Genomic DNA, 13,882 nt, shown 5'->3' on the forward strand with positions numbered 1-13,882 from the left:
GCTCATTTAAAATATGGATCTAGCTTGAACTTGACCATTCAGCTCTTGAATTTGACCCGACCTATTTTCTGATTTTATAATATACTTTGTTATATTATTTTTATATATTAAGTAATTTATAACAATTAAAAATTAAATTTCTAGTAATATATAATACTATAATGAAGACATTAAACAAAATGTTAAGTTGCCTAAATATAAAGTTATAATAAAAGAAAAATATATAAATTTTAAAAAATAAACTTTAGTTAACCATTAACAAATACGAATGAATTTAGACAAGTATAAAATATATTAATATCAAGTTTAAAGTGGACCAAAACCATTATTTGTGTGCTTATTATATTCATTTATAATATAATTATTAATTTATATTTAAAAATAAAAAATATATTGATGAACATGTTGATGAATACGAGTTTATTTAATTTAAGTCCACTCATATAATTTGAAATACATAAAGCAGACGGTAAATTAATTTGTAAGGGAATTTGAAGTAAGTAGCACTGAGTTGAAATGTGATATTAACACTATCGGTGACAAATAGATTTTTGTAATGCAGAAGAGACCTTATACTATAAGGTAATGATGATAATAATAATCAACGGTAATGGCATCGCAGGATGGCGCGTGTAGTTTACAAGTGTGTGAACAAAGTCAAGCGTAGTCTTTGCATTGCATCATTGTATTTCCACCTCAGATGAAACACAAGCAAGCGGGCAACCCTTCAACTTCCCATCCCACTTTCTCTTCCCTCTCCCATATCTCAAAGGCCAGAGTGAGCAAACAAACAATAAAACCTCTCTTTTTGCCTTGCCTTTCTTTCCACCCTCTTTGCTGTCCATTTCAATGGCGACCGTTACCTTTTCCACCCGCTCCTACTTTCTCCAATCGCCTTCCCATTCCCACGCTCACCATCATAGACAGCAGAGCTTCTCCATCACTTCCTGCAGTGTCAGCACCGCCAGCATTAGCACCCTCTTCACTCACTACTCTCATTCATTGAAGACTGTCTCCCCAAGTACCCGCAATAAACTCAACCCCTCCACCATAGTTTTCTCCTCAGGAAACGGCGGTATTGGCGGAACTGGCGGCCGTGGTACTGGAGGTGGCGGTGGAGGACATGACGGTCATGACGATCAGGAGAGGTCACGCAATAGATCCGAAGCAATCCTGGCTCTCGCAGATGTACATACACAACTATTTATATACACTGTTCCATATACATAATTATGCTTTTTACGTGCGAAATGTGATGTATATATACAGGCAGGGAGGACGTTTGAGAGTTTGCCCAAGGACGTAGCGGCGGCAATCGAGGCAGGGAGGTTACCGGGATCCATTGTTCATAGGTACTTTGAGTTGGAGAAGTTGCCTGTATTCAGCTGGTTGCTTAATTTCGGAGGGTTTAAGGAACGGTTGCTTGCTGATGATTTGTTTTTGACTAAGGTTGGCATCGAGTGCGGCGTTGGGATTTTCACCAAGGTTGGTAACATTATATTTTTCACTACAGCAATGATATTTTTCCCCTTTTTTCTCCTCCAAATGATTGCCCTTAGGATCCAAGATTCATAGCCAAACTATCCATAATTTTTGAGTTTGATCCCCCCCTTTTTTTTTTTTCTTTTTAATTCCTTTCTGGGATTTTCTCTTATCGGTTGGCGACTTTTTCAGAGCGCAGCAGAGTTGGAAAAGCGCAGAGAAAAGTTCAGGAAAGAACTGGATTTTGTTTTTGCCGATGTGGTATGACTGCATGAAAATAATAATAATAAACAAAGTTGAATAGTATAATTCCATTGGTAACACAAGATTGATTTCCTTGATTTCAGGTGATGGCACTAGTTGCAGATTTCATGCTAGTGTGGCTTCCGGCCCCGACGGTTTCGCTCCGACCACCTATAGCACTCAGTGCCGGACCTATTTCTAAGTTCTTTTACAACTGTCCCGACAATGCTTTCCAGGTTATCGACTATATTTGTTTTGACGTGTGTTTTAAGTTTCTTTTATCTATTAGTGCTATGTAAGCCACACATATTGTTTTATCTTATCTTGAGAATCTTCATTTCAAATGTAGGTGGCTTTGGCAGGAACATCTTACTCATTTTTACAGAGATTTGGTGCTATAGTGGTATATATTTATAAACTTTACTGTGGACCAACTCCATTATTTTATTAATTTCTACATGTTGTAAAACTTATCATGATCTTCCAATGCAGCGTAATGGAGCCAAACTCTTTGGTGTTGGAAGCGGTGCATCTCTGGTTAGTATATATAAACCCTAAACTCTGCTACTATTATCAGGCTTTGCATCGACAAGGTATTAATTTTAAATTGTTGCAACATTTTAAATATATTAGAATAAAACTATGAGTTACATTACAGTACAAGTTGGTGTAGATTGCTTACCATAACCTTTAGTTACAGAGCTGTTTTTGGATAATAGCAATGCGTGCCACCGAAAATAATGGACCTTCATGCTATTAAAGAGGAATCACGAATTTTATATTGACAATATATATATTATATTGAGAAAGGATTGTTATTGGGATACAAAAGTGCTTGTTGATGTCTCTCTAGTTTAGCTGGGTTGCGAGCGAGTGACCTTATTAGTAGCAAGCTAGGTTCACTGGTAGGCATATATGTAAAACAAAGGTCAATTAAGAGGTGTTAGAATTGAAATTTCAGTACTTTTTTTTTTATGCTTAAGTCAGTACAAGTAAATTTTCTAGAATGATAAGTAATAGTCAAAATAATTAGAGGTCATACCTCAATTAAAGTCAAATTCTAATGTTTACAATTGATTCTTAAAAAAAATACAATCTAAAGAATCAAAACAAACAAATTCCCATTTGGGTTCCATCATGCAAACTTACATCATTCTTCTTTCAGGTTGGTGTAGGAGTCACAAATACATTGATCAATGCACGAAAGGTTTTTGATAAATCTTTTGCTGAAAAAGCAGAAGACGTGCCCATATTTTCAACAAGTGTCCAGTATGGTGTATACATGTCAATATCTAGCAACCTAAGGTGATCATCATCTTCATCACAAGTCCATAAGTTCTGTATTATATACATCGAACAGGTGATGATACAACATATGCTTATTTTGATTAAACATAGGTACCAAATAATTGCTGGAGTTATTGAACAACGCATACTAGAGCCCTTACTGCACCATCACAAGTTCATTTTGAGTGCAATCTGCTTTGCTGTTCGAACCGGGAACACTTTCTTGGGATCTTTGATGTAAGATATACCACATCGGTTCAAGTCTTAAATGCTTGTATATATTTGGTGTTTGACACTGAAAATCTCTAAGAATTGCTTATAATGTCTGAACAGGTGGGTAGATTATGCACGCTGGGTTGGAGTTCAGAGGTCGAGAGAGTGAGTGATGAAGAGGTGCAGTAACTTTATTTGTGTCATTCATTGTTTTGAGCAAGTTAAATTTTGTTTTGCTTGGAATTTAATGAGGACAAGAGTTTTGTCATTGGAGGGTTTCTGGTTTTCATTTCCAATGATCTATTTAATGGCCTTTCCATTTCCTATATCAGTTGTTATTACTCTCCTTAATTTTACATAGTTATAATCTTCTGGAAATCACCAAAGCCGCAAATTGTCAATTCAGACAACTATATGTAACAACACAACTGCAAAGGATTAATATTAACCGCAGGTTGAAGACAACCTAAGGAAACTTCAATTATCACTTGACAAGATCTACCGTGTTGCATCAGGTTTTAAGCATGAAGTTCAAATAAGAAGTGAGTTTATGTTGAAAATTTTGAGATGTTAATCATCAAAGCAAAATTGCCAGACTGCATATGGCTTCCTCAAAGCAGAATATAACTGACCTGACGGATGCATCACCTATTTGAATTCCACAATGTTTATTACTGGCTAACACATGGTGCGCCATTTGCAAGGGCATACTATAATGCAAATGCAAGCAGAGTCTCAGCCAGATTGGCTGACAAAATCTGCGGCGTATTCTCTATTGATTGGATTCGAGCCACCAGATCACTAGCTTGTAACAGGGTCACCTAAATTATCAGAGACCCTAAACCAGAAAAATTATGAGGAAAATGAAGTAAAAGGTCTCCAAGGAGAATCAGGAATCAAAGTGCAAATACCAGAAAGAACTTGTAGCACAGGCAGTAAAAATGATAAAGCTGCTTCGCCTGGTAGCTTTATGTGATCTTTCAGTCCACTTAAAAGCGCAGTTTTGTCTTGGAAGAACTTCAACGGTTAAAGTCGTCCCTGCATCTTGATGGCCTAGAAAGTACAGCACTACCACGTTTTCCAGTTCCACAGTAAATGAGTTTATTTATATATATATATATATTTCCTTTGGTGTCTTACAATTGTTTTTTTATAGATTGAATGTTATCTATCTGATTTGTTTTCAAGGGAAAACATAATGCTACGATGAAACCTAGAGGTGACCCAAGATCACAAATAACTGCGACGGGGTGAAAGGCACCCACTCTTGCTAATAGTCATGGAAGGCCCAAACTATTCTATTGTAATTAAAAGATTGAATATAAAACTTTTAAAAATAATAATTGGAAGATCAACGTGAAGATTTATCCTCACCATCTAACAATTGTTATAATTATGATATTAAGGATTTAAATGACTCTTTTATAAATTCTTTATAATTCTTTATAAGTTTTTATGAATTTTATAACATTTTTTATTAATTTCATATTTATTAGAATTTTTATAATTTTTATAAAAAATATAATATTAAACTAAAAGTTTGATTAGTTGATTAATTGATTTTAATAATTAACGTGGTCAAAGTAGTTAATTAGTGACAGAGTAAGAATTTATTATAAAAACTCAATTAGTACTTTCATTTTTTCTTCACTGCCTTTTATACTTATAAGCAGTTAATAATGGTTTTGCCTCATCTTGTTGTGATTATTTTAGTTATTTCTAATTGACATAATAGATACGAAAGAATACTATTAGATATCTCACTTAAATATGTTAGATTTTATTAAGATTAATATTATATTATTATATTTTTAAAAGTTACATGTATAAAGATAAAACATTAAATTTAACCTTTATACTTATTATTATTTAATTTTCTGACTGAACCGAATATTAATTTAATTAGAAAAATTATCAAATTATTTTTACTTTAAAAGATAATTAATTTTATAAGGATATTTTTGTTTTTATTTTATTTAATTTTCAAATAAAACAACTAAAAATATTATTTAATAATAAAACACAAAACTAATAAATTTATGTGAAAATATCTTACCACTAGAGGTGAGCATGGGTCGGGCCGGGCTGGGCTCAATTAAAATTTTAGGACTGTTTGCTAGGCCCGGGCCAGGCCCAACCAGAAAAATGGGCCTAAAATTTTACCCAAGCCAGACCCAGATAAAAATACTAAAACCCGAGCCCGACCATTCGCCTATATTAATTTTTATATTTTTTTATATAATTTAAAATATATATAATGTATCAAAAATACTAAAAATAGAAAAATAAATATTTTCCAACAAATTAAAAATAAATTTTAAAAAGTATATATACTTAAATAACATTAAGATAGATGCAACTTAACAATCAAATGTCTCTAAAATAATAACAAAATTAACAAATGTCTTTAAAATAATAACAAAATTAACAATAAAATAAATTTTATACAATATTCAAACAATAACAACAAAATAGTAGCAACATAATAGTAAAATGGTAGCAAAATAGGAGAAAACAACAAGAAAATAATATTAAAAAAAGTAGATTTTTTTCTTTTAGTGTATTTGGGCCGGGCTTGGGCCAAAAATGCCTTACCCAAGGCCCGGCCCATTTTTCAAACGGGTCTTATTTTTTTTGCCCAAGCCCATTTTTTGGGCCTATATTTTTGCCCAAACCCTCCCAAATTTCAGGCGTGCCTTCGGGCCGGGCCGGATGGCCGGGCCCCTTGATCAGGTCTACTTACCATTCCATCAATAATCATTCCTTGAAATAATTTTAATATAAAATATTTCGAGATGTTATAAAATCTAGTATTTCCTAAAAAACAATTTTAACATATCAAGATGGATAAGCCAGGTCGGATAAATATTCAATTAAGAGTATATAACAAATTTTGTCATCCCTAATTATGAAGTTATACTCATAATCTTTTGATTTTTGTGAAGAATAATAACCATGCTTTGTCAAGAATGTTCTAATCCAAGTAGTCAATACCACAACGATGTACTCATTATTTTTTAACGAAATTAATATGTATTGATATCGATTTGTTTTGGTGTATTGTTTCTTATTTCGAATCTTCTTGAAAGATATTTAATATATGTATATGAAAATATTTATAAATATTGAATGAATGAGATTAAATAAATTTCAAATGTAAAACATTCAACAATTATATAAAATATTCGTCAATAAACTTTACAAATAAAAATCTATTATTTCAGTCGAAACAACCAAATTTGAGCAGAATGAGTTAATGCGATTGATACAAGCTGTACTTTTCATCTATGCAAACAAGAGAAATGGATATCCTTATTTACTATTGAAACAATGCACATAGATCAATACGGTTGAAATTGGTGCGAAATTGACTACTTGGTTCTAATTAAGGTGTTCAATTCTGCACCAGTTCCGATTGTACCAGTCTAATAGTAAATCAAAACATTCAAATATTTTTTTGCAACGGTAAAAACTCTAACATGTACCGATCATACTAACTCATTTTGGTCAAATTTGGTCGCATTGGCCAAAATAATGTACACAAATTGTTACATGAATAAACTTGAAAAAAACAGTAAAATTAGGGTAAACTTGTTGTTTAATTTATAGATGATTTATTTTTCCTTGTTTATTTTGAATTGAAATTTTTTTTGTGAAGTTTATTGATGAGTATTTTATATAATTCATGAAAATTTTGTATTTAAAATTGTTAGGTCCGGAAATACTAAAAGGGGGTGAATTGGTATTTTAAAATTACAAACTATTTTAAATGATAAGATGAATAGAGAATAACTTGATACAATGAATTTATAGTGGTTCAACCTCAATTACCTAGTTCCATTACCTCAGCTTTACACTAAGAAAAATTTCCCAATTCACTACTAAAATTGATTTCTTTCAAGGAGAAAGTATAACATTTGCAGCACTATCTTTTTCTTAAATTTTGGATAGAATCTTTCCCTCCTAGTTTTTATAGTTAAACTATAACTTTTTTAATTTTTATGTGTTAACTAAAACCCTGCCAATTTACAGTTGGTGATATGAAAAAGTAAACAAAAAGATCTCTACAAGGTGTGTGTTTACAAAAATTAGGCTCTCAAATAAATGAAAATGAGTGTGATAAAAGATCTAACAATAAGCTCTTAGAGATATATACAAGAGAAAATGAAAGAATAAAGAAATTGAATCTTTTCTTTTGACTTTGATGCTTGGATGTTCAACTCTTATATATTGGTGTGTCTTTGACTTGTATTTCTACCAATGAATAAGTTTGGATGTTTATGGTCGTTGGGGATGAATTCTTGTAACATCCTGATTTTAGGCCTAGTCGGAATAGTGGTTTTGCGACCACAAATCCAATGAGGAAAATTCATTTTTATTATATTTTTATGGTCTACGATTTCACAGAATGATTTCGTGAAAGTTTCGTTCGAAAATTTCGACGTTTGGGCACTCAATTTGGTCAAAAGGACTAAATTGTAAAAAAAGTATAAAAGTTGAGTTCTACATGTTAGAAGTGTCTAATTGTTATGAGTTTTTAAATTAAAGGTCCTTAAATGGTAATTAGGCCATTTTGAAGTTTGTGGACAAAAATGGACATGGTATGATAGGTTTTTAAAAGTTTTTCATTAAAGGCATTTTAGTAAATTAGTAATTAAATGAATTAAAAATGCCAAAATAAGCCAAATTTGCTCATCTTCTTCCTCATGGCCGAATTTTTCATGAAAAATACTATGGCTAGGGTTTTCAAGCTTTCCAAGCTCATTTGTAAGTGATCTCGAGCCCCGTTTTTAATGTTCTTTACATTTTTAATGTCCCGGTAACATGTTCTAGCTATTTCTACCATTATTTTGAGCTAAGGTTTGTGTTTAAAAATTTATCCATGAATGATATACATGTATTTTGATGTTTAATGGTAGAATATGAAGCTTGAAATTGTGTTAAACAACTTTTGCTAAGTGATTTTACGTGAAAACGGGTAAAACGACATAATCGGCAAAAATACCTAATGTTCATAAGTACATGTTAGAGTGAGAATTTGATGTTGCCATAGAAGGGAAAAATGATCAACATGTCATAAAACATAAGAAAATAGGATGAAGTTTAATTTCCGAACCTTGGGGAAAAAGTGCAAATATGCAAAAGTTTAGGGGTCAAAATGAAAATTTGTAAAAATATGATTTTTGGACCCGTATGAATAATGTGACTAATTATTAGGCTAAATGTGATTTTATAGATGAAGGAAATCGAGATTCGGGCTTAAATCGAGAAAATACAAGGTTATGGACTAAAATGGTAAATTGCCGTTTCTGGATCGAGGTAAGTTCGTGTGTTAATAATAATGCAATACCATGCATGAATTGTAATTCTCTATTGATATGGCATAAATTGTATGATTTAATATGTTAAGAGAAGTTGATGGATGGTATGTATGATATGGAAAAATGTAATGCTTGTTGTGTCATGTGAAATTGAATGGCAAGTTATTGTTACATGAATTGAGTGTTAAATTACTATTACCTGGGTTGTATGAATTGCTACACGGTTGTACCTGATGAGATTTCAACAAGTTTGTACGTAAATAATTTATCGATTCTTTTTATTTTATTATATTTTATTATTATATTTTATTATCATATGAAATGTGGCTGCCTATAGAATGACTATTTGTTGTAAATTGCAAATTGAAAAAGGACTATGAATAAATTTGTAACATGTTAGAAAGTGAGGAATCTCCCGGTTGAGCCTTCGGAATAGAAACGATACGAATGATCTATTGTGAGGTCACGTGTGTAGTACTAAGTGCAGGCTACTATGCGTACCTGATAACTTCGATCACGTGTGTAGTACTAAGTGCAGGCTACTACGTGTATCAGATGGTTAGGTCACGTGTGTAGTACTAAGTGCAGGCTACTACGTGTACCAGATAATTGGTCGCATGTGTAGTACTAAGTGCAGGCTACTATGCGTACTAGATAGCCTTGTCTACAAGTGTGAAAATATGTGCAGGCAACTGAGTATCAGTTATTATTCCGAAGAGTTCAACGGGAAAATCGATTAAGTAAAAATACATGTGAACATGATTATATGATGAATAAGTGCAGGTATATGTTTATGAAAATTATGAGCAATGTGCTCGATATTTGAGTGAACTTCGATAAGACAAAATGGATTAAGTGAAATTATGTAAGAGTGAATTTTAGTAGTAAAACAGTGTTGGACAGCAGCAGTTGCATGACTTTGAAAATTCAAAAAAAATTGTGTAAGTTGAATTAAATTTCAAAAAAATTATGGAATTAAATATTAATGAGTCTATTTTCATATAAAAGAAACAGGGGGAGCAAAAGAGTTCTATATCATGTGATATTCTAATTTTTGTGAGACAGTGTCAGAATGAATTCGAGATCCCCTGTTCTGACTTGGAAAAATTGTTAAAACTTGTACAAAAATAATTATGAGTTATATTTTATATGAATAGAATCTTCAATGAGTCTAATTTCAGGAGGAATGGATGGAAACATCATCCGAGTCCTGAAATATGAGATAAATAATTTTTAGTGAAGAGAGGGCAAAACTGTTGGACAGCAAAACAGGGGAAACTTTAATGAATAAACTGTACTAATTTGCTAAACCAAAAATTCTGGAAATTTTATGGGAGCAAGATATATGAGTCTAGTTTCAAGGAAAATTAACGAAACTAAATTTGGAGTTTTGTAGCTTCTGATATGAATGATTTAGTAACTGTAACTCGATAAAATAGCTTAACCTGAACATGTGTAATTGTACAATTATAGTGTTTTATCTTGAAAAGCATGTTAGTAATTGCTTATTAATTTCATATGGACTTACTAAGCATAAAGCTTACCCATCCTCTCCATTTCTTTAGTATTGGCAGGTCGGCTCGAGGTTGGAGATCGTCAGAGGCAAAATCACACTATCAAACTATCATTTTTGGGAGAATTAATTCAAATATTAGAAATATCAAGAGAGTGGCATGTATAGGAAGTTGGTTTGTGATATGTATTATTATTATGATTTTGACCATACGTATCAGTCTGCATTGAGTTATCGTATATGATCATGAGATGTGGTCCTTATCCATTATGGTTTATAAGTTTAATTAATCATGCCATGTCCTATGTTTTGATGTGATGATATAGTTAGCTTTGTTTGTTATGCATGATTGGTAATACATCAGGTAAGTTAAATGTAGGCTAGTGGATCATGAATTAAATGGAAATGAGTAATGTTGCCTTGAATATGGATGTTTAATGGACAAATTGGTAACTACGTTATGATGGTATAAAATGAGAATAAGATTTAGCATGTCTAGTTCTAATTAATGTAAGAATGTATATTATATACAAGATGATAAGCAAATATGTTGAAAGTGAATGACATGTTATTGCATGATTATGGATGTGTAAGTGCTCATTTATGTCACGTTATATGTCTTTGAATATGAGTCTATGCATGTGTTCGAAAAGTTTTGAATTAAATGAAATTTTATGGCCCGCTTTTCATCTATGTGTATGGTTAAGTTTGGTAATGCCTCGTACTCTGTTCCGGCCTTAGATACGGGTAAGGGGTGTTACAATTCTAGCCATTGAAAACATTAAATTTGAACTTAAAAATTGTCCCTACAATGTATGTCTCGAGACTTAACTGAAAAATAGTCGTTGGTGAGCCATGTTGAGATATGTAAGCCTATGTCTCTAGAAATGCAACCCTTGAAGTAAAACTTTTGTTTTAAACTTGCATGTCTTGAGATTTAGAGTTCTATGCCTTGAGACTTAACTACGAAAGTATCTTAAAAGCATATTGCACACTTTAAAACACTTAAATTAAAAAATATTGAAAACATATTTTTTTTAGTACATTGCAATTCTTTAAAAATGTTTTAAAGTTTTCAATCATATTTTTACCAAATGGCTTAAAAATAAATAATTAAAATTTATGCATTATATAATTGAGATATTAAAATTAACAAAAATAAATTATTTAATCTTATTTATTTAGTATATTTAAATAAACTTATACTAATGTATACAAATTCTAACAAACAAACAAACCAAAAAAAAAAAAAACGCATGTACCGTACCATACTACCTTAATTCAAATCTAGAAGTTGAGAAATGTTTCTTTCTTTCTAGAAATATTTTTCTTTTCAAGGTACATATAATGATTTTATTAATTTTAAATTTTATATTTTTTAAATGAGTCAATTTTAGTTTTTTTTTAATTTTTAATTTTAATCTTTATTTAAATTATAATTAAATTATAATTACTATTAATCTTATACTTTGTGTAGAATTATAGATTTAATCTATTTATCAATTTAATCATTCTTAATTTTTATGCCTTTTGAATTTCAAAATTTTAATATTAATACAAATAACAATAATAAATCCATTAACTAGCTCTTTTGTGTATAATACATGAAAATAACAAGTTGATATAAAGTTACTCGTGATAATATGTTTGTGACATATGTTTTTGAAAACAACAAAAAAACTTAATAAATTAAAAAAACATATCAAATACTGAAATTTTAATATTTGAAAAGTACAAAGACTAAAAATATCAAATTGAAGTATAATAATTAAATTAATAATTTAGTCATAATACAAGGACTAATAGCATAATTTAACCTTGAAGAAAATTAGAAGCAAGGTTGGATACGATATTGGGCATTGAATAATCCAAAGTTGCAGAATGAAGAAATAATGGGCATTACCATTTTAAAGTGGGCCATGAGGGTACGTTACCCTCGGCTTCTTTTCCCTTAACCAAAAATAAGTTAGATCATAAAAAGACATGACCTGACACGTAGGATAAGTTGAAGTGGATCCAAGTCATCCAAACTTGAACCCATTTCCCATTTCACTGTTGTCAACGTCGCCTAAAGCTATGGTGGGGAAACACACGCGCCAACATTCTGCCACGTGAACCGCTTTTGTAGCATATAAAACTGTTATTACTGGAACACCAATGATGTCTGCATGTCAGTAGATCCTGGGGCCCGTATCTCTCTATCTGTAACATAATATTTGATACATTTAATACAATTAAAGCCTTAGAACAACAGTTTTAAGTTAAACAAAGTATTCACGTCACAACTTTTTTAGATTCGTTCTTTCATCATGTACCTATCTTGGGAGCATCTATTTCAAAAAGCAACATTTTACCTTCAAAATTACTTTCCCTTTTGCTAGTGCTAGGGATGGGTTTCTTTTTCCATGATTCCATTTGCCTACGTATAGTACAGATTTACCATTATATGTTCATCAAGTTTTGTTTGAATAAAGTCTTATTGAAACTATGTTGTCAAGGACGTGGGACAACAAGTAAATGATCTAATGCCACAAATATCAGACGGACATCAAGTTTGACACGCTCAAAGCAGGACAAGGTGAGAGGATGAGTCAATCTTGAGGCATTTTGGGTTCCAAAGCTAAAAAAAATAAAAAAATCACGTGAATAAATTCAGTATTCATCAATTTCCATCTTTCATTCATTCTTACTCAAATTACTAACTTACACTAGAGAACAATTGAAATACCAACTCCCACCCACCTTTAACTCATCCCTCTTTCCTGTAGTCCACCTTCACAACCCAGTTTCCAACTCCAAACTTTCATTAACAGTTAGAACCATCTCATGCTCTATAGCACTAAATGTGCTTTCATACAAGTCTTGATTTAGTGAAGTTATATATTTTTACTATAGTAAAAATGTAATTTTAATAATTTATAGATAAAAATTTCAAAATTTAAGGGGAGCTCCAGCCCTGCAGAAATAAAAAGATAAACCTGTTTTACAAGTAGATTTCTGTGTAATGGGAGGGAACCTACTCTCTGGTGGAACATTCATTGGTGAGAGAGTGTTGAATAATGGATGGGCCACAATCGTGGTACATAATAATTTCATTGCCTATTGCCTAATGATGAAAAAGCAGAGCAACCCCACAATTAATGTGACTGGAAAACGTAGAAACAAAAGAATGGTGGAGGAAAGATGTGGGGGAAGGAATTAATGTTTATTGTGAAAGAATTCCACACCTTATCTGGGCTCACCATAGGTGTGGTGTGGGATTGTTGTTCCTTGCACGGCCTGTGAACTTAATAAGGATAAATAATACTTGTATTTTCTCTGCCACTTGTCTACACTATTTTGTGACTACTCAAACTATTATTTCTTTTCTTCTATTAAATTATGATAATTAGGTAAATATATGAATTCCTTTTACAAGTTCTGACACATGCCAATTTATTTTGCCATCTCTTTAAGAGCCAGAGTCCATCAGTTTGAAATTCACAGTCAAACCAATGACAATAACAGTAAAAATATATTTACCTATAATACAAATTTTATCACTCAATTACTTATTTATTTTAATTCTTCTAGTGTCTAATTCATTTATAACATCAACTTAATTAAGTGTTCAAATAACTAGTATAAATATACAATTAATAAAATATGTATGTTAAAATAAAAGCGATAAAAAAAAAATCAAGATAAAATTTTTGTCAAATAATAAAATTAACATTTTATTAATACAATTGATGTGGGTTTAAATATCTCTATAAATATATTTTTATTAGTTTTTAAATAAAAATTAAAATATTTTTACTAATATAATTTATCTTAAATATAA

General features: G+C 31.2%; 1 protein-coding gene across 1 annotated transcript; it reads left to right on the top strand.

Moving 5' to 3' along the window:
- Positions 1-639: 639 nt before the first annotated feature.
- LOC108468100 (protein RETICULATA-RELATED 4, chloroplastic-like) lies at positions 640-3,603 on the top strand. The gene is made up of 9 exons (XM_017768958.2): positions 640-1,188; positions 1,270-1,485; positions 1,675-1,743; positions 1,830-1,961; positions 2,075-2,128; positions 2,218-2,262; positions 2,891-3,030; positions 3,124-3,249; positions 3,346-3,603. The coding sequence occupies exons 1-9, from the start codon at positions 850-852 to the stop codon at positions 3,392-3,394; spliced, it is 1,170 nt and encodes a 389-aa protein (XP_017624447.1). The 5' UTR covers positions 640-849; the 3' UTR covers positions 3,395-3,603.
- Positions 3,604-13,882: the final 10,279 nt, after the last annotated feature.

The sequence above is a fragment of the Gossypium arboreum genome, chromosome 8, assembly GCF_025698485.1.
Source record: "Gossypium arboreum isolate Shixiya-1 chromosome 8, ASM2569848v2, whole genome shotgun sequence".
NCBI classification, from domain to species: Eukaryota; Viridiplantae; Streptophyta; class Magnoliopsida; order Malvales; family Malvaceae; genus Gossypium; species Gossypium arboreum.

Excerpts from the sequence above, each read along its gene's own strand:
- LOC108468100 (XM_017768958.2), top strand. The coding sequence starts at position 850 with ATGGCGACCGTTACCTTTTCCACCCGCTCCTACTTTCTCCAATCGCCT. Across the intron at positions 1,486-1,674 it reads GCGTTGGGATTTTCACCAAG|AGCGCAGCAGAGTTGGAAAA; the intron begins GTTGGTAACATT and ends CGACTTTTTCAG. Across the intron at positions 1,962-2,074 it reads GTCCCGACAATGCTTTCCAG|GTGGCTTTGGCAGGAACATC; the intron begins GTTATCGACTAT and ends TTTCAAATGTAG.